General features: G+C 50.2%; 1 protein-coding gene across 5 annotated transcripts in view; it reads right to left on the reverse strand.

The window, feature by feature from the left end:
• The window catches only part of ZSWIM7 (zinc finger SWIM-type containing 7), a 28,909-nt gene extending 7,700 nt beyond the window's left edge, over positions 1–21,209 (reverse strand). For 2 of the 5 annotated variants that reach the window (XM_077836744.1, XM_077836743.1), the window contains exons 1-7: positions 20,946–21,209; positions 20,013–20,119; positions 19,564–19,662; positions 15,944–15,965; positions 11,946–12,116; positions 11,598–11,700; positions 3,744–3,848 (exon numbers count right to left, since the gene is read on the reverse strand). In XM_077836744.1, the coding sequence (XP_077692870.1) occupies positions 3,744–3,848; positions 11,598–11,700; positions 11,946–12,116; positions 15,944–15,965; positions 19,564–19,639 (477 nt within the window). In that variant the 5' untranslated portion in view covers positions 19,640–19,662; positions 20,013–20,119; positions 20,946–21,209. Of the gene's footprint in view, positions 1–2,540; positions 2,718–3,743; positions 3,849–11,597; positions 11,701–11,945; positions 12,117–15,943; positions 15,966–19,563; positions 19,663–20,012; positions 20,120–20,945 lie in introns of all 5 variants that reach the window. The other 3 variants (XM_077836740.1, XM_077836741.1, XM_077836742.1) reach the window with 3 other exon arrangements.
• Between the last annotated feature and the right edge of the window lie 100 nt (positions 21,210–21,309).

A 21,309-nucleotide genomic window follows, 5' to 3' on the forward strand; every position in this document is an offset into this window, starting at 1 on the left:
GAAGGTTTAGCTGCCCTTCAGCTACAAAGGGCCAGATCCCAACCTGAGTGAATCCCAACTGTGATTTTGATGGTATTGCACCTGCTGACATCAACTAATATCCGGTCCCAACTTTAGCTCCAGTCAGCCTGTTACTCCTTCAGCCAGTATCACAAGGGTTAAAATTACGGCCGGGTCTTTATCCTTCCCTTTGCAGATCATCTCTGCTGCAACTTCCTTGCTCCCTGTCTGTCCAACAGATGTGACCACTTCCTGCCTTCTCAGGAGGACTCATCTCATTTCAACCTCTCTATTGTCTTTGGCCGTATAGCTCCTATTAATCATGGAAGGGAACAGCCACAGTCTCACCTGTGGGTCGGGGAGGGTTGCAACCCAAATATGTGATTGCAACACAAACCATGAGTGCTGGCCTCCTTCTCCTTAAAACAAATCGCAGTCTAGAGTGCATGAAAGAGAGAGCATAATGCAAAGTACTAAAGCAGGGTACCAGCAGTTAGTTAATGACTGATCAAGGAATATCTGTAGGTGACAGTTTACACTGCAGGCCAGGATCCACTACAAGCCAGACTCACTCAGAGGGACCTTTGCCATGTGCTGATGTCACCATTTCCCTAGCTGGGATGTGTCACTGGGGGGTTCTTTTAATTAATTAAATAAGTTGTTTGAAAGAAAAAAAAACCAGGGCACTGAAGATTTCTAAAAACGTGAATCCAAGTAAAATGGCAGAGGAACCCTGCACTGGCCGTGTCTGTAGCTGTTCACATGTCCCTTAACCCATGTGTTCCTGATGTATATAGGATGGACGGTATTCGCCACATGTTACTTGGGCTGTATAGTTACAGTAACTTTGTTATTTGGATACAGAATGAATACTTACATTTACCACTGAAAACAACCTAACTCTGTGCCGTGTCATTTCTTTGGGCACGCCCTTGCACGAGTGAGACATAGCCAGGTGCCCCACCCTACCGAGCTCCGGCCAACAGACACAAAGCTCAGTGTGGAGTTGGGCTCTGGGTCATTTGGCTGTGGGATGGGACAGAGCAGTGGCTCTGTCCCTACTGTGTCACTAAGGCCTATAACTTGAAGAAACATTGTTTAATTCTGACCAAAACTGGCAGAAAGCTTCCAAATACTGTTGATAACGTGACTCTGTACTCAAAATAGGGCTGGTTGGGAACTACTTAGCCCCTGGGGAGATACTTTATGTATTTCCCAGTACTCTGCTGCCGTCACTTAAGGCAAAGTCTGTAGTCACATGACAGGATGAGCTTGTTTGCACCATGTAATACATCAAAACAGTTATTTTCAGAATGGACTTTTAGATGCCTAGAAAATCATCAGCACAATGCTGGGATCCCCAAAGCCTGAGTTAGATGCTTAGGCTTGCTCTGCGCAGGCGGGAAAGAGCTGGGCAGCTAAGACTGGGACTTCAGAAGCCAGCCCCCCAGTCAGGCAACTGCCTGAGCCAGCCATGGGGTGGGGGTGCTGAACCCTGCCATTTATAGAGCTTGGTGCCTCTCTCACTGAGGGATCCACAGCAGGAACTCTGCTCCTGGACTTGATCAGGTGAGTTTGGTGCTAAATGGGGGAGCTCCCTGGCTTTCTTCGGAGGTCTCTGCCAACAGTGTATCGTATATGCTTGTTTGGCTTAATGTCACCAGCTGAGCAGCTACCATCAAAAATATGTTTTATAATTAAGGGGTAGGAGTCTTATTATCTACATAACTTCATAAAAAGAGCAGACAAAAGCATTTCTCAAATGAGTCCATTCTACAAATACTGTGAGGTATTACATGGTACAAACAAGCTCATACTGTCACATGACTATAGACTTCTGCTTTAACTGAAGACAAAAAAGTATGGGAAAATGGATAAAATATACACGGGGGGGCTAAATATTTTCCCACTTTCCATACAGGACTATTTGGAGTACACACTTGCATTATCAATTGTATTTAGAAGCTTTCTGCCAATTTTGGTAAAATTAGACTGGTTCTGCGAGTTTCTGATTTTATGCCCCAAACATTTAAACATGTGATACAATAAACCTCCCACGAGGGCTGCATCTACATCCCCCTGGGAACGACCACCGGGTCTGTGCCTAACTTGAGAGCAGTGACATTTTTCTACCTGCTGGTTTACCCTTAAGAGCCCGGATGGATCTGGGCTGGTACACGTGTAAAAGGCCAGCCCCAAAAGATGTGTTGAGGCAAAGAAGCTACTGTAAGAGATCAACCCTGCACTAGGGAAGTAAGAGGAAGGGCCAAGAAACCATCAAAAAAGCTGCCACTTCTGTGTTCATAGCCCCTCTCCCCCAAATCCTCAAGGCCCGCAGGAACCACAGCAGCAGGTGACATGAAGGGCACGGAAGTCACAAAATCTCAGCCTCATGTTATGAGGCTCCGTAACATTTATTACAACACAACGGTGCATGGCTGCTAAATAATTTCCAGCCTAAATTCAGCTTGGGAGGAAAACTAACTGCCTTGATCAACGCTTGCTCGCCTTAGGGATGTTAGTAATGCTTGTCGATGTACCTCAGAGGAGCCAGGGAGGCGTTGCAGGAGAGAGGGTGTAAGCACATGGTCCAAAGTCCTTCTTCCTTCCTCCTCTTCCTCAGCCAGTAAGATGCTTGCCAGCTGCTGGTCAGAGACAGATAGCTCTTGGCATGTGCCGGTGGCCTGGCTGAGGTACATGGCAAGGATGTGCTTACACTGCAAGACACGGATGTGAGCAAATTTGCAATAAAGGTGACGCATGAATGGCAGGCTGGCTGCAAGGCTGGGGCCCAACCCCAACATGTTCCAATCCCAGCAAAGAGAACACGGGCACAAGCTAGAGAGCGTGTAAAGAATTCTACCCCAGGCAGTAGCCAGGCCCAAGTCAACTGTGTAATCAAGGCAATGTTCACCCCAAGGTTTTGGTACAGCCAGCCTGGGGCTCCTACCTGCATCAGGTCTGCTGGGTGTCTTGTGTGCAGTGTGCCCCTGCTGCTCACACAGCTGGCTGAAGGGCCCAACTCACACTGTGTCCCAGGAAAGACCCAGGCTCACTAATGCCTGGCCCGACTGCCCCACACCTGCCATAGCCAGGATCATTCCTGGTCTTTCCGTCCTTGCTTAGCTCCTGCAGGCCCTTGCCCAAGTCTTTTCAACTCAAAGTCACACGGTTCCCATATAAACACACCATGGGCCTGGCCCCTCTATTTGGAGGGCAGGAGATGGAGACAACAGGCCTCCTGCTGACTCTATCAGCTCACCGATGTGAGATGCCTTATGCTCTAGGATATTACCCAGAGGACTGAAGGGTCTTCCCTATGGAGAAGTGAATTATGAAGCACTGCTGTGCCCTGCACCCTAATTCCCACATCAGCCCCCACACAGACTGTTCCCCTCTCCTGTAGGCAAGTTCAGTGCAGAGGAGGCTCCCCTTTGGGATCCATTAAAGACTCGGTTATAACAAAGGCAGCCTGAGAATGAGTCCTGAGGCCACTGATCTTTACTGTCATAAATAGTAACACTTCACTGCAAACCAACACTACCCCTTGAGCCCGGCTGCTTACACACGACTCCCCACTGTCAGATCAGGGCATGGTGGCCACAGATTGCCCCAGCATTTCAACACTTGCATGTTTCTTCCCTTGCGCAACCCAGGTATATGAAATCCAGCTCAGGGAAGTGTGTCGGTGCACAGCCCCCCAGCGCTTCCCCACTCCCCCTCACTCAAGGCAGGCAGCTTACCACCAGGCTGTCGCTCTTCCGCAGCACGGAGAAAGCAAATGCAGGGCACGTGCAGAAGTGGCAGGAAGCATAACAGGTGTACAGTTTGCCTGAACTCCCGAGGACCTGGAATAGACAGAGTCACAGAGTGGGCCTCAGAAACGGGGGGCTCTGCCTGCCATTTTGCTCCTGACTCCCTGGCAATCGCCACTCCTACCTTATTCCCCCAGCTGCCAGGCAAACTGCATGGGGATGGGGAGCTGGGAGCGGCACATCCTGAAAGGGGCCACCTGAAATCCGGCACCTCGTGCCTGCGCTTTCCGTCTGGAACCTCGCCTCTCGCAACTGCAGGAGACAGGCTCCCCCGGCCACGCCCTGGCCTGTGCTACGCAGGGGCCGCTGGTTCAGCTCCTTCAGTGCTACCACAGGATGCCCCTGGGGCAGACACAGCTCCTGCATTAGGGTGACGTGCACACCTCGTCTCTCCCACTGTGGGAGCTGAACCCAGACCGGGACTGTTTTAAGGGAAGAGAGGCCAGTGTCAAGCCCGCCTGCCTAATGGATAACAGCACAGTGAGGCATTTGATAGTTCTGGGGGCAAAGGAGCCAGGAGAAGTGAGCCAACCTGGCCCCGATGGTCTTGAAAACTCTGTCCGACAAAGGCCAGAGACAAGGGGCTGGCTGTGCTCCATCCCCACTGCCCCAACTAACTTCCAAGCATGCCCCAAAGCAAAGATTTGTCATAATACCCTGCCTATTTATCCACAAACGCCCCCTGACTTACAACCTGTGCACTGGGGACGAGGGCTGCAAACTGGGCAGGAATGGGCCCACAGCACGCCTCTGCCCCAGCTGAGATTCTACTGCCCAGGGATGCGACTGTTTAAGAGAACTCTGCTGCTGCTGAGCACATGGTCCCTCACACACCAAACCGGAGCGAGGCTCCAATCTCTCAGTGGATGGAGGGGAGTGTAAAACTCCTCACAGTCACCCCAGGTCTTCAGACCATCCCGCAAGTTCCCAGCGGCTAGAAGGGGCGGACAAACCTCTTGCATCTTATGCCGGACAAAGGGAGTTTGTGAGCCCCGGGCCCCAAAGGACAGGGTGGGAAATAAACCAGAAGGCAGCCCTTGCTGGGGACTCTTCTCCTAGCCAGCTGCAATGGCTGGAAGCCATAAGGGGGTCTGGCTGTTTGGCTGCCACAAGCAGCTGCAGTTGTTGGATTTCAGTTTTCTTGAATAAACAAAGTTCAGGTCTCTAGAGAAGGGGCCTCACTGTTCCATCTCTGTGCTGGGACCATTTCAGGGGAAAGTCTCTGCATCCCTTTCCCAGGTGCCGCTCCTTCACTGGGGTGGGGAGACACCACTAGTGGGGATTATGCCCCACTCGGCAGAGGAGGGGCATGTTTTCCGTTCAGGGAAGCAGACAGGCAAGATGCGCTCTTGGCCACTGCTGGGACTGATGTGAATGGCCTGAAAAAGCCATCCCAGAACCTCCTACTTGTAACTTCTGGCAGGCAGGAAAACGGCTTGTAGGAGTTAATCCCATCCGGTGCTCTCCCCTGAGCCTCCTGCTCCTCTCCTCAGGTGCTGCACAGGGCGGGGAGAGAAATCTGGCTACAACAGCAGTGCCCTGGTTTCCGAGATCTGACTCCAGTCCAGCCTGCGTGTGCAGCTCACAGGATGCCCAAGCGGCATCTGTCAGCCCTGCAGACACGGGCAGGGGACTTGGCCTGGCCTTAATGCCAGGGAAGTTCAATAGTTGGCCCCCTCTGGTAGCCTGTCTCTGGCCAAGCTTTCCCTGGGGAATCCCCTCCCTTAGATTTACCCAGAGCCAACTGCACAAGGTTATTTAGAGGGCCTGGGTGGGTGCGAATCTCTTACCAACCTCATGGGTGGGCAGACTAGACTATTATTGTAGTCCATACTTCATAGAAATCAAAACCAATCACACCTGCCTCTATCCCGATCTCCTTCAAACCCCGCAGTTATTGGACTCGGGCCTGATCCCCAGCACAACTCCACTGATGTTGAAGGACCTTGTCTACCCGTACGAGGGTTAGAGTGATCCGTGCTGCAGGGTGAATGTGAAAGGCTAGAGTTATGTCGGTGTAATCCCCATGGGAATGCTCCTCTTCCAGCACGGGCCTTTTCCAGCACTGGCTTATGTTGCTTCGGAGGGGTTTAAGCTAAACCAAAAAAGCCCCACTCTTGTCCTGGACTAAGTGTGTCCACATGGGGTTTATATCAGTGCAACTTGGAAAGCTCTGCTGTGTAGACGAGCCCGAAGGAAGGGGCCCAACGACTCCACAAACACGCTTTGCTCTAGTCCCACAGAGCAACAAGCTTTGGCACCCCCTGGCTTAACAGTGAGCAAGCAGCAGAAACCGCCCGAAGTCCGTGCACTGACACCCATCTTCAGGAAACCGCGCTCCTTCTAGCCTCCTCCTAGTGCCCACGCTATCCTCCCTCCAGATCCAGTCCTGAAAGCAGCTCTCCTAGGAACGTCTCTGCATCACAGCTCCACTTTCCCCGCACATGCTGACCGACTGACTGGGCCAGGGGCTGGCTCAATATTTTACTTAGGAGCACTCATCTCATCTCCCCCCGTCCCCAATCTGGTTTTTGGATTGCTTCCCAGCTGGACTGGGCCTGGCGTCTGGAAGGGAGCAGAAATGGTAACTGGGGTGTGTTTACACTATGAAGAAGACTGGGCTTTGATCAGAGACTGGTTATTCACCTTGCCTGCCCTGGGCTCCCCTTCACTCCACACTCTGTGTTTGTTTCACTTGCAGTAGGTTTGTTATTCTCTGTCCCGTTTGATTGTTTGCTTGCAAGATTAAGTATTTTGATGGCAACTTTCCCTCAGCCGAATTCAGAGGCTGCCAGCGTTGCTCTGGTTGAACATTTCCCCTGTGGTGCTGGCTGTCCCTCCCAGAAAGAACAGGCCTTTCACGTCTCTCTGATTCAGGTGGAATCTCAAATCCATGGGCCACGCAGCACTGAAATGCAGCGGACAGAACTAGAGGGTGCCCTGCTCCCCTCTGCCTGAGACGCTGTGCTGTCTCCTCCCATCGTCCTCTCCGGTCTTGGGGAAACAAGGGCTGCTTTGCAAACTCTCAGGGGGCTTGTCCATCCCCTCCTTGAAGAACTTGGGAGGATCAAAACCAACCAAAACGCAGCTTCCGGAAGGAAACCACTCTGGTGTTCCTGTGACGTACATCGAGCCAATGGCGTGAATAAGGCTGGGAGCTGGATCCTGACCTCAGAGACAGGAGCACATACCGCGCTTGCATGGCCGGTGAGCGCGAAGAGGTGGAAATCCCCAGACATGCAGCCAGGCTCTGCTGTGGGTCCCACGGTGGACAAGGCTCCTGAGCACAAAGAACCAAGGCAGATGGGTGCTAGTTTTTAAATGTCCAAACCTTCCTCTCTTACTGTGTCTGTCTGTGGCATGGATAAGACGAGATCCAGGGGAAACCAGCACAGGAGGCAGGGATAGTGCGGTGCTGGGAAACTGACTGTACAGACATTTGGGGAAAAGTCAGGCGAGTAGTTGTTCCATTCCAGCAAGTGCTGGGTTCCTCTATCATCTGGCAGCTCTCCCTGCAACCAGCGTCTGATTAACCAGCCCCATATGGCTAAGCCCAGGAGCTGAGCAGACATTTCCACATGAGCATTTTAATCTGTTTACAGACAGCATGGCAGGCTGCCATAGAGTTCTAGGAAATTAAAATGAAAATATATTTAAACAAATAATCTAATAAAGATACAGGATGTGAACGATCAACACTAAACAAACAGATCAGGCCAACAGCTGAAGGCAGAAAGGGGAAGTTAGGCAGGAGGGATGGAACAGGCCCAGTCTGAGCTTGACCTGTTGCCATGTCACCCCATTCCCGCTGGCTGGCTTCACTTCCATGGCCTGCTGAGTACCCGTCGCTGGTCATGCTGGGTGTGGCTAACCAGTGCCCAGACTGTGCAACATCAAGGGCCATGTTGGCAATTGCCAGGATCACAAAGGTTGCATCTATATTTGCATATATTTTAAAACCCCCAAATAAAGGCTTGCAGCTCTGGCGCTGGCTGGTGCTTGTGTCTCCGCTGACCAATTATGGGAAACTGCTTGTTTAGGCCACCAGCGGGTTTGAGGCATCCCCACTCCGGAGCTCCAGGGAGCTGGGTTTAGCCCACAGGCTGCATGCAGTTCAGATGAGCACTAAGAGAGCCCTTCAGATGATGGCTAGAGTTGTAACATCAGGCCTGGAGCTGCTAGCCGCTGCGATCCCTGCACTGCTGTACTGAGCAGGAGGGGCAAAGAGCTGCTTTCATTTGAATGCGGATATTAAGCTGAGGCCAGTTTCTGCCCCATCTCGGCAGCTGGAAGGGGAAGTGACCTACGCTGCAGGGAGCAGTATCAGGTGTGTGTCCGGGAGGAGGCTGTTTCTGAAGCAGTACCCAGGATGACGGACCATAGGCAGCACTGGGGGCTAGTATAGTCCATTAGCACTGACATCCCTTCCCATCCATGTCCGAGCCCTGGGCTGCAGGGGCACCATTCCTGAGGGCAAGTCCAAGACTTGTTTGTCTGATAGGTGGATCTATGCATTATCTAGCCCCGCTGAGGACTTTCCCCTTGCTCCTAGCAGATCCTCTCCTCTGCTGGGAGTAAACGCTCACATCACGGGTGTGCCGCATGGAAGTCTGGTCCACTGACACGGCTCTCCTCAGTTGGTTACATCAGCACTGAGCTGTCAATGGATCCAGCCCAAGAGAGGGTAATGAGCTGTGAGAGAATGAGCTACTCCGCGGGCAGCATGCCACCTCAGTGCCATGGCCTTGACAAAGCCCCTGATCGCATTCCCGTCTCGGTTCCAGTCACAGTCCCTGGGGGGCTCTGCGCCTTGCCTCAGCACCTCAGAAATGGCAGCTACAGCTGCAAGGAGGAGGAGTGTTGCAATGGGGCTTCAAGCCCTCAAAAAGAACAGCTCTCCACAGCAAAGACATTACAGCGGCAACAATCCCGTGCCTCAGAAAAGGAAACCAGCTGAGAAATGCACGCCCGGCCTCCAGGCTATTTATCAGCTGGGAAGATGTCCTCACTCCTCTTTGCCAAACCACTCCCATCCTCCTCTCTGATGCCGCTGGAGAGACCAGACTGCTGCTGGGAGCCCCGTGGTGCAGGGGCGAGGCTTTTTACTTACTAGCACCTGTGGGTTGGCCACTTGGCTTGTGTGTCTAACCCTCGGATCGCTGGCCAAGACTTGCTGCTCCTTTCCCCTACAGGAACCAGCCTCCGATTCTGCCTTCTGAAGTGGGGAGGAGAGCGGCTCTGAAGTCTCTTCTTGTGAGTGGAAATTAATCCATTAATTGGGCTACGTTAGCAAATGATAATCCATAAAGGAAAATTGTAACTATTGTTTGTTCCCACTGGTGATTGTCAAAGGCAATCACATAGCAAAGAGCCTGGTCCATCTTGCCCTGAAGTCAGTGGGGTTTTACTCCACTCAATGGGAGTAGGATCTGGCCCTCAGAGGGGCAAACACATGAGAGAGCATGTGCACTAGCTAGGTAGGCGGCTGGGGTGTTTGCCTGGCCAAAGCACCCAGAAGGGTGAAGCTGCCCCTTTGTAGGACCTGGTAATTGACGATCAAGGCTGGGAGCTCTTTGGGGCAGGGACTCTCACTCTCATTGTGCACTGCCCGGCACAGTGGGGCCCTGCTCTCTGCTGGGCCTTCAGCACTGGCCATAGCACAAAGAAACGCCCCAAGTCACCAAGCCAGTGAGCAGAGCTGCTCGGGTGGAGGGAGAAGGATCACCTCCAATGCAGCTGTTCCTCACAGTGGCAGCGCTGGTGGCCAAGGCGGGGGAAGAGCTCTCCATCGCTGCCAGGAGACGGGAGGGCAGCAGTCAGACAGCTGGCCACGCCACACACAAGGCATTAACAACACATACAGAGCACGCATGCTCACTGCGCTGTCCAGCTACCTCTAAGCAGAAACCGGGACCAAGCCCAGCTTGTCTCCGTCACTTTCCTTCAAGGGCTTCCTGAGAAGGAATGTAAACCCAGGGGCTTGGAGAGGTACAGCACGCGAAGTGTCCAGCCCTGCTGGCCGCGAGGAGCTGCTGCAAGATGAGCTGAGGATGCACTGAGCCTGCATGGACAATGAGAAGCACTAAGGCCTCCCCACGGCACTGTCTCTGCTTAATGGGGGTTCACTTCAAAGGCTGACTGCAGCCACGTAAAGGAGAGGAGTCCAAACTTGGGCCCAGCGAAGGGCCCAAAGGTTGCATGGAGCTGGGATAAAATAGTGCACATTGCTGCTCCCCTCAGCCTTAATATGTAGGTACATCTGGTTAAGACTTCACATCCCAGCCTGCAATGCTCCATCTTAGCCCTAAAAACACACTGCACAGAGCTTGGGCGCTCCCAGGCTGGGCTTTTCAGGCTGGGTATTTAACAAGAGCAGCAACAAGGAAAGAAAAGCCTCAAGGCCTCCAATTAATAAAGGAGGCGTCTTCCCAAAGAATCACTGGAGCCCAGAGACAGCAGTGGCCTCAGAGCACTGGAAGCAGCAATTAGTCCTTGTGAAACACCAACAAGCAACCGCAACCCCTCAACTCAGCCCAGAGGCCGTGTTCCTAGGCCCATGGGTTTTTGAATCAGGTCTTACAGGTGGGTCCCACTCACTCTCCAGAGTCCCCAAGAGCAGTGAAAGCTCCTCACGTGACTCAGACAACACAGCCCCATAACATGCGACAACGATCACACCCTTATCCAGGGCAGAGGGGCGACTGGGACCACACCCTCCTCTTCTCCCCAGTTAAACAGAAGGGTCTGTGGCAACGGCATATCCCAGCCCAGCCCTGGCCGGAGGGAGAACGGGACCGTTTGCAGCTGTAGGAAGGACAGCTGGGGATGCCGCTCAGGGCTGTTCCAACACCCAGGGCACAGTTTGTTGTTCTTCAGAGGTGCATTGAGCCTGGTGCAAGGTTCAACTGGCAGTGACGGGAAGGCAGCCCTCTGTTTATCCCACAACAGACACAGTGTGGGGAGCCTCCACACATCAGCCCCTTCTGCTAATAGGTCTCAATCCTGGCCCTGGAGGACTCCACTCTGTGGGACAAGGGCACTTGGATCGCTGTGGCCCATTCAGACCTTCGCTTCTCTACCAAAGATGCCAATTTTAGGGTGGTTTTTGTGATACAGAGACTTGACCATTGTGAGCTGGACTCCGCCCCTTGATTCAATTCACACCAGTTCCCTAAATAGCTTCCAGATGCAGCAGAATCACTAGTCCATCGCCCCCAGCTGGGCAGAGAGTTACCCCCCTGTTGGTAGTACACCCTGCTAGACCCAAGAGTTCAGGACACTCGGGAGACACATTGTGATGGGTAAAAATGGGATCAAGGCTTATTCTGCAGAGACGGGGCCCTGTCTGAGAGTTCCTGCTTTTCCCCAAGGGACAGAAGTGATACAGAACTTCGAGGGATATGATGAAAACTCTAAACTGAAATCAGTGATCCCCAGAAAACACCCTCCTAAGATTGGTACCCACAGGAGCACAGGGAGCTGCTAGCTCAGATCAGGCGAACGGCCTGGTCTCTGGGAGTAGCTGGATGCTTCCCGGGGAGGTGTAATGCAACAAGTGGCACCAATCCATGCTGCGGCGGTTACATTAACACTCGGCACGATGGCTCTTCTGTCCCGTGTAAGATGCGGTAAGTTTCCATGTCACATCCCTCTCCGCCTAAGGAGGTTCTGAAACAGTCAGTGCATTTCCTTATTCTATGAGGCACAGGGCCACATGGGCAGACAGCAACCGAAAGGGACTAGATAACTTGAGAGTGACCCAGGAGAAAGCCTGGTCTGTACCTGGTACACAGCCCTTCCACTAGAAGACACGATTCGCGTGACTGAATGTTGATCAACCAAATCCAAGGCCGCCACAGCAGATGAGCCAAATACAAATTTCAGCCTAGAAGAGAAGAAGTCCCTGGGTTAGACTGTGTTGCAAAGGTCTGGACTGCTCCAGCTCCTCTTGAAATCAATCGGAGTCTTGTCACTGGCTCTGATGGGAGCAAGATTTATCTCTTAAAGGCCATTGAGCCAAACAGAGCCCATGGCGCGTGTGGCCAGGGATCCCCAGGGCATCTCTAAAGGTGTTCTGCAAAAATCCCAGCACTGCATTAGTTTGCCGTGCTCAGCGCCCCCATATAAAACCTGATTAGGAGCAGCAAAGCACATTGGTCATTGTCTCTCCTTTCTTCAGGTTCTCCTACGGGACGGCCAATCCCAGCCCCAACTTCAGGAGACAACCTAGACACTGGAGACAGCTGCTGGCATGTGGGGCTGCCTCTGAAGGGGATCCGTAAGGTTTTCATATTCTCATGTCTAGGGTGGAAGATAAGAACATGAGAGAGAACTGCCCCAGTTTCCATCCCAATCACAAACAATCCCCCAAGATTTTTCAACCCCCCCACCCCGAGTAAGATTTAATTTGAAATAAATTATTTTTAAAGTTTTTTTCTTTAACGCTGACAAATAAAAGGTTCTATCTGGGGAGGCCAAGTCCCTTCTCCAGTGTTGTGACCCACAACCCAGCAGCACTGGCCAAGTGCAAGGGGCCCGGAGAGTGAAATGGTCGCCGTCTCCAACTGAAGTGAAAAAGGAGCATCGATTCCAGGCCTGGTCTTTGAACTCTGTGGACACAAGGCACTATCAGCCACACAGGTAAGGGTCTGGCTTTAACGGGGGATTTTTAACTTGGTAGTGTCCTTTCAAGGACCACTGATTATCACAAGTGGGGCATGAGGGAAGGGGACACAGGCTTCCTTTATCCACAGCGTGTCCACAGGAGGCTCTCAGCATTGCTATCACCAGGGCAGCCTTTGGCAGCTGCAAGAGTGGAAGCCACAGTGCAGCCAAGGCACTAGCATTTAAACCACTGTGACACCTACCCCTGCTTCGAACGGGTCTAGATAACACCGTGGTAAAAAACACCAGCAACTGCCCTGTCTACATAAGACCTCCCAGCGGGGGAGTTGCATTACTGGCACCTGCAGCGGGACAGGTGGTAAGAAAAACGTAATGTAGGGCCCTGGAAAAGGAGCCAGGCTCCAGCCCCCCAGCAGCCGAAGTTGGCAAGAGGAAGAGCTACATACCCACCAGCTGCACTCCACTCTGACAGACAGCAGAGAGCCACCGTGTTGTCAGAACGGTTATCAGTGAGGATGCAAACAGGAGCAGCATTAGAAAAACCAAGCGTGTGGGCATGGGGAAAAGGAACTGGTGTTTCTGGCACACAGAGCAGCGTAAGTATGCACGGGGTCACTGTCCCAGGTGGGAACATTGGTCCAGTCAGTCTGGAATCCTGCTCCAGTTGTGACCAACACCTGATGCCTCACACCAAGGAGGAAATGAAGTAGTTTGTTGTGCAATAGAGGATGGGGCGAGGGGACGCCTTCCTGACCCCAGGAGAAATTAGCTCATGCCCTGAAGCACGAGATCGAATTAGCTTACAATGGCTGAGTCATAGGCTGAGCCTCATAATTGAGGTGTAAGTCAGTGCTCTGCTTCGCCCCAAAGCAAGCTGGGAAAGTACGAAGCTGAGGGCCAGGGAGAAATACTTCACCCTCTCCCCTGCATATGGCTATGCCCATGCACAGTCTAGCACGTGATTAGTCCCCTATCTAGATGCTTCCTGCTTACATTCCAAGGACTGGAGATGACTAGAGATACTATTCCATTGTGATGGTGCACATTCATCAGCAGGGTGGATGCTCATGACCCCCACTGGGAGACTAGAGTTTCTGTATTCCTTCTGAGGTGTTTACATTCAGCCCCCCTGCAGAAAGGCTTTTATCTGCATGTGTTAGACATCACATAGAGGTATATGATTAACTGTGTGCCAGCTATGGATACCTGAGCCATTAACCTATTGTCCAAACCGCTCAGAGGCTTAAAAGTTATTTTGAATCTGTACATCCTGCAGATTTGACTGCGTTCCAAAGAGTTCAGAGGTAATAAAGATAAGCTTTATAGACCTTTTATCCACAGAGAAAAACCCATGCAGTCTGGATCAGTCACAAAGGTAAACAATAAACAAGGAGATGTGTGAAGGAACAGATTGCTAAAAACAAGAACAGAAGGAAGCAGAAAAGCCTCTTATTCTGGGAAGAATGTGCTTGATCCCCGTCAAGACACACAGAATCCGAGACAGATCTGTATGTTCTCAGCTGCACAACTGGCCCAAGGTCAACCCCATTGATTACATGCCGCACAGCCAGACCTACTCTTGGAGGAGAGGCAGAAATTCAAAGCAAACAGAGAGTGATTTCAACAAAGGAAAGGGTGGGAGGGTGGGGAACGATTCCTTGCATGACACATTCCTTAATAATTAAATTTACAGTTGCGGTGGGTTGATTTGAATGAATTTCAATGGCTGTTGTAGAGATTTTGGAAATTTTTCCCTAAATATAGTTTTATCAATGTACATCTTTGTACTAGCAGGAAATAAATCAGCAGCCAAGTTGAAATGCAGTGACTGGAGGAGGCGAGATTCAGAACAGATTCAGGAATAGAATCAGAATATTCCTGAGCCAGAGGGCATTGGTGGCAACTAAGCGGGGCAGCGGAGGGGGACGAATAGTTAATAATCAACAGTTATTAAGTTATCAATGGGATTCCACTAAGTTATCAATGGGATTCCACTAAATTTACTCAGTTTACAATGAGATTCTTTTCCCTCCTCTTCACTTTTAGATTGAGAAAGAAATCAACAGTTCTGACACCTATCAATTAACGTCTAACCCTTCCAAGCCCAGTTATGGTCCATCGAGGACAGGGAGCCATGGAGTAAAAACGAATGATTCTCTCAACCTACAGAAAAGCAGTGAGACTCTTACCAGTGGAGCTGAGCGAATAATTGATTTTTAAGTTTGGGGGTCAAGCCCCCCCAAAATTTGGTTCAGTTCAAGCCAAAACGGATTTTTGTTGTTTTTTCTTGCCGAAACAAAAGTGCCAAAAACTTTATTTTAGGTTGAACAAAATGTTTCATTTAGCCTCAATTTTTTTTTGTTTTGTTTTTCATTTTGTGTCATTTTTGAATGTTTTTTACCCCTGTTTAATTAGCTAAATTTCTAAACAAAATGCCCCTTCAAAATGAAAAGTCAAAATGCTTTATTTCGAAATGGCCAAAACAGACTATTTCGACTTTTTTGAATTTTCTCCATAGTTTTTCACCTGAGACTATTCACAAAAGTCAATGCCAACTTGCGAATAGTTTTGATGCCCCCCCCAAAATGCATTTTCACCAAATTTACTATTTGTCAAAAACATTTCACCCCATTCCACCTACCAGTGGTACACTGCAAACTTCATTTTCAAGGCCAAAGAGGCCTGAAAGATTCTGATCAACCCCTGCCTGTCTGAAACCACAATCAAGTCAGAATGCAGCATCACAGTGTGACCGTAAAAGTGTCTTCTCCTGCATATGTTGCTTCTGTTCCAGCACTGCCATTGATCAATGAGGGGTGCGGGCTGTGTGCCACTCAGTCCCTCGGCTGTGGGCATTGCTGGGTTATGGCTGACACATTCCCAGGCTCAGCTCACAGGGATGGTATTGAAAGCCAGCCCTGGCCTTCCATTTCCGCAGGCATCTTGGCAGTAAGATTCTCAGCATGACCTTCAAGGTGCCAGTTATTTTGTGTGGATACATTTATAGGTTCCTTTCTCTTTCCCTCTTTTACAACCACCTGTCCCTCTGGCTCGGACACAGAGGGCAACCCAAAGATGCTGCTGTGCTCACAACGGCATAAAGGCATCAGGAGATGTGAAGTTCTGGAAGGGCGGTTTGGAAATAAAGTTTTGGTTTCACTGGAGTCAAATCTCCTTACACCTGGTCTGAATCTGGCCTTAAGACTCTGGAGAGACCTCCCAGGTCCCTGGATGTCCAATCCATCCTTGCTTAGAATGCTTTACAACAGAGCTCAGACTATGGCTGGGAGACATTGGGGAACCCAAGGATCCACGAGGAAACCCCCCATATAAGCTGTTTGTACATCCAATCCCACCACCTGTTACAAATTTAGCTACATTTCATGAGAAACGCCTGCTGGTCAAACAGAAAGACATAAGGCAGCAGAGGGAAAAAAGCAAACTATAAAGTACTTGAGAGCGCCCTCTAGGAAGGGATGAGGAGCAGAGCAGAAAGTACTTACGCCAACAGGAGATCATCAGGAACTGCAACAAAAAGACAAAGAAATTTCATTTTGCTAAAGATCCTCTGAAATCAGAGACAAAGAGGCCCTGTGGGCTCCACTTCGTCCATCCTCGTAGGTCATGCAGGGTTGTCCCCTACAGTGATCAGTCCAACCTCCCTAACCACAGAGAGACATAGGAAGCAGTGTAGTGGTTTGTTAGGGGAGAGAATTCATAATACATGACCCCAGTGATGTGGCATCAGAATCACATGTAGACACTGGTAGTGAAGAATAACCCTCCTACCTCTTAAAGCACAATAGGTAGCCCCTGTTCGCTCAGATTAAAAACCCACGGACAATGCATTGCGGGAAACTCTGTGGGGGTGCAAAAACCGGTGTTGATTTTTGCTGACTCCTGGGCTCACCAATCGGGGATGCTGGGCTGGAATGGTTTCAGACTAGTCATCCACAGACCCTCAAGGGAGGGAGGGGGCAACAGTCAAGTTCCTATGTTCTAGTTGCTGCACAAGCTGCACCAGACTTGAAAAAAATGACGTGTCTTTTTGTTTCAGCAGAAGCACCCTTTGCTATTTCAATCCTGGGTCCCTCACACACAGTTCTGCAGGTGCCCCTAAATCTTGAGCTGCAACATTCCCCACTATTCCAGTCCTGGTCCCTCTCCAGCATCAGATCTCAACCCAGATATGCACCCCTGAGCAGAAGCCAGTCACACTAAGCTGGGCTCTCCGCAGTGAATATAGTCACAAGAGTCTCCCAATGCCTTTGAAACATTTCTTTTTAAACCAACCTAACAACCAATTGCCACTCACAAACAGAACGGTGCACGTTCAATATGACTTCTTATATGTAGGACCTACATTAAGTGCAGACATTTTTAAAAATGATTCAGAGCTGCAGTGATGAATTTTAAAGAATAATATGGAGCCACAAATATATATACTTTTCTAATATCCTACATCTAAAAATTGTAAGAAAGGCCTGAAGGTTTTAACAACTTGCACTTCACATTAACAGGCTGATTCCCTTGCAATTTTACCTGGGAAACAAACTGTCATTTGATAAATTTGTGGCATATAAATTCTAGTCTTTTAACAGTGCTTTTCCTTTCCCAGTACAGTCTTGGATGTCTCTGATGTTTTGTAGCTTTTGATTTTGATTTGGTGCATAGAAAAAGGTCTCCTCTTAATAGGGGCACTTGTTAAAACAAGTAATTATATTAACAAAAAATTCTCAACCTGGTTTACTTAACAGGTTAGCCCCGATCCTGCAATCTGATCCTTTGGTTACCTCCAGTGGGATTCAGGGTGGGTGTGGGGGTCTACCCACATAGATGTCACTGAGGGATTGGGACTTTAGATCATTACAACTGTAAAGATTTTAACATTCTAATGTATTCTCCATGGCTGATGTTAGCTGACTTCCAACCTTACTCAATTTGGATAATGAAACTAGACTGATCAGTTTCATTTCGTTCTCAGGTCCCAGTACAAAAAAATCAGCATTCCAAGGGGATATTTACATTAAAAAGCCCTTTTTGATTTTGTTGGTTTGTTTTGACATTACCTTTGTACAAAATCCTTTATAAAACAGAAATCAAACCCAGATTGTGGACCTAAACTATCCTGACAATATCCATAATGCACCCACAGTGAGCTCCATGAAGATCAGTTCAGTCACTGGAGCGGTTTCAATGCTAACCAGCCACCCTGTGCCATTCCTTTAAATAGTCAAATGGGCTTCCCCGTATTTCCGTTTCCTTTGGTTCTGGCTCAGACAGAATATATTATTTAAATAGACACTCCACTTCTGCAGGCGCCACTTGGTCTATTTGCCATGTAAACACACACAACAGGACTCTTTCAGCGTGGGTTACAGAAATATCTCAGTAACGCAGCGTGCAGCAAACAGCAATTGTTCCATACTAACTGCTCTAATTGACCAGGACCTAACTGTTGGCTCTGGCTGCTTATTGCCCTCTGAACAAGAAGCCCACCATGATCAGTAGTATAGCCCCCTCTGCTGGTTAACTGGGACAACTGTAACATTCTGTATCATGAAATCTGTCATTCTGTATCATGACAGGTTTCAGAGTGGCAGCCGTGTTAGTCTGTATTCGCAAAAAGAAAAGGAGGACTTGTGGCACCTTAGAGACTAACCAATTTATTTGAGCATGAGCTTTCGTGAGCTACAGCTCACTTCATCGGATGCATCCGATGAAGTGAGCTGTAGCTCACGAAAGCTTATGCTCAAATAAATTGGTTAGTCTTTAAGGTGCCACAAGTACTCCTTTTCTGTATAGGTTCTGTTTTGCTGTGGCTTTGAAGTTAGTGAGACTGTGAGCACACAGAACTACTGTAGCAATAGCCATGAACATGAATTCTGGGTAATGATATGCAAATTAGCATCCCCATTCCCGTGTCCTATCTCCAGCACTGACACCACAAGTAACTTTGACATTGAAGCAGAGTTGCTTTGAGCTAACCGTGGGGCCATAAATATGGATTTCAACCTCTCAGAGCAGAGGTGGGCAAACTATGGCTCGCGGGCCAGACCGTCCTGCCCAACCCTTGAGCTCCCGGCCGGAGAGGCTAGCCCCCAGCCCTGCCCCTGCTGTGCCCCCTCCCTTGCAGCTTCAGCACTCTGGCCCGCCGTTCCTGTCGGGGAGCGTGGCAGCGTGGCTGCAAGCTCCTGCCGCTCTGAGAGGCACAGTAAGAGGGCGGGGAGCGGGGGTTGGATAAGGGGTAGTAGGTTCCGGGGGGCAGTCAGGGGACAGGGAGCAGTTGGAATGGGGCGGGGCGGTCAGGGGGCAGAGAGTGTGGGGGGGGTTGGATGGGGGTGGAGTTCCAGGGGGTGGTTGGGGTGGGGTCCCGGGAGGGGGTGGTCAGGGCACAAGGAAGAGGGGGGTGGGGTGGGGTTGGATGGGTCAGGGTTCTGAGGGGGGCAGTCAGGGGGCGGGAAGTGGGAGGGGGTGGATAGGGGTCAGGCTGTTTGGGGAGGCACAGCCTTCCCTACCCGGCCCTCCATACAGTTTTGCAACCCCGATGTGGCCCCCGGGCCAAAAAATTTGCCCACCCGTCTTAGAGCCTCAGAAAGTTGGCCTAGCATGGGTAAAACTGGAAGTACGGATGACCCACATGCAGTAAAGTGAGGGGGTACTGAACGAAAAAGCTTCACAATACTGGCTGTACAATGTTGCTGAAATGAGATGCTTATGAGTAACTACAAGATAGCCTATATTTTCAAAAGTGACTATGGATTTTGGGTACCTCAATTTTGGGGCCTCCCATTTGGGTCCCTTTAAAAGAGCCCCATTTTCAAAGGGCAAGAGCTCAGCATTTTCCAAAGCTCAAGTCCCTCTAAGTTCTTTGAAGGTCACATATTAGGGCCTCAGAAGAACTGAGCAAGGTTACGCTGAATGCCTGACCCACAGAAAGCTATGACATTATTGGTATTTATAAACCACAGTGGGTGGCCACGTCTCTTTACAGAGAGGGCAGGGCACCACAGGGCAGGAGTGGGTTTTTTTCCCACATAGGATCTCCAAGCTTTTCAGCGTCTTATCCAAGCTACGAGTGCACCACAAACACCCCAGTATGACTTTGCTTTTCTCCACATACCATGCGCGGTCTCCTGGAAAGCCTTTTGTATCTCTTTCAAAAGCTGCTCTGCCACTACTGGCAAAGTGGCCTCCATCTCCCTTGACACCCAAGTGAACCCTGTAATCAAAACAGCAGAGGGCAGGGAGAAGCTGGGAAATCATTAGCGTCACCACAGATACAGTAATTAGAGATAGTTTATTCGGGTGAAGGCTGATTTCAACCCCCAGATGAGGCAAAGAGAAGGGCACTGATTATTTATCAGCATTTCTTATACAGTAAAAGCTGTTTTATCCGGCACTTCATCAACCAGAAAGCTCTATAAAGCGGCATTTCCGATCTTCATTGAAATTCTGGTTTATAATTCAATTGGCATGGGGCCAGCAGAGGTTGGGGCACGGGAGGGAGCTTGGGGCAGGGGATTGGGGCGCGGGAGGGGGCTCAGGATGCTGGATCTGAGCGACGCTCACCTTGGGCAGCTCCCTGTCCTGGCTGCTCCTAGGCCGAGGCTGGAATGCTGAACTTCTCCACTGGGAGGCGGGGGAATCAAACAAAGGATTCCAGCCTTATGGAAATCCTATATAAGATGGGGGAGGAAAACAATCAAGGTCTTCAGTTCCTTTCTCCTCCACCTTCCCACCCAGAGAGATACTTGAAAACGCCTGGAAACAAAAAGACTGGAACTGGAGGGCGGGGGGGGAACTGCTTACCCCAGCTGGAAAGATATCTGGCCTGTGAAGGAATCTACCTAAGACAGTATCTAAGGTGAGGAATTATTATTTGTAACCAATTTATTTAGTGAATCAAGCTTAGTTTGCGTGCTTTGTTTTATTTATTTGGTAATCTCCTTTGTTCTGTTTGCTACCTCTTTACCACTTAAAATTCACCTTTTGTAGTTAATAAACTTATTTCTTGTTTATAATATAATCCAGTTTATGTAATTTCTAACTGGGAGGGCAAGAAGTTGTGTATATCTTCCTCCATATTGAGGGAGGGGGCAAATTTCCAACCTAGCTTTCCAGTTAAAAAACGGGCACCTGTCACCCCTAAATGGCACCCAGGCACAGAAGCCAAAACCCGGGCTGGTAGTAATCCTAGCAGAAACAGCCTAATTACTCAAGTGATTCCACCCTAGAAACCAAGGACGAGGGACTGGAGAATTAGGGCTTCACAGGACAAAGTCTCCAGCCTCAGTTATCAATAACCACTCTGTCATCGTTACTAACAGCTGGGAATTGTCCACAAAGAGGCCTTCACACTCCCATCCACCCAGAGCATCGTCTCTTTCGGCACAGCAAGTGCATCACTCTACTCCTTGCATGAGCTCGCCCTGACCTGCTTATGAGGGGGCAGGCAGAAACATCTGCTCAATTCAAGATGGACCACGGCATGCTGGGACATACCTCTCTGCAGGGCCACACGGCATGCTGGGATAGTAGGGTTCCCAATTTTGGTTGAATGTCTGCCTGGAGGTTCCATCACATGACATAATCGTTAATTAGAGATTAACCTTGAATTGCTGGAGACTCCAGGACAATCCTGGAGGGCTGGCAGCCCTAGGGCACGTGCCTCTCTGTGTGGCCGCACGGCATGCTGGGGCATGGCTCTCTTCTGTGGGGGCCGCACGGCATGCTGGGATAGGCTATGTCACTGCGGGGCCGCACGGCATGCTGGGAGGGGACATACCTCTCTGTGTGGCCGCACGGCATGCTGGGACATGGCTCTCTTCTGTGGGGGGCCGCACGGCATGCTGGGATAGGCTATGTC

This window comes from Eretmochelys imbricata, chromosome 17, assembly GCF_965152235.1.
Source record: "Eretmochelys imbricata isolate rEreImb1 chromosome 17, rEreImb1.hap1, whole genome shotgun sequence".
Classification (NCBI taxonomy): domain Eukaryota; kingdom Metazoa; phylum Chordata; order Testudines; family Cheloniidae; genus Eretmochelys; species Eretmochelys imbricata.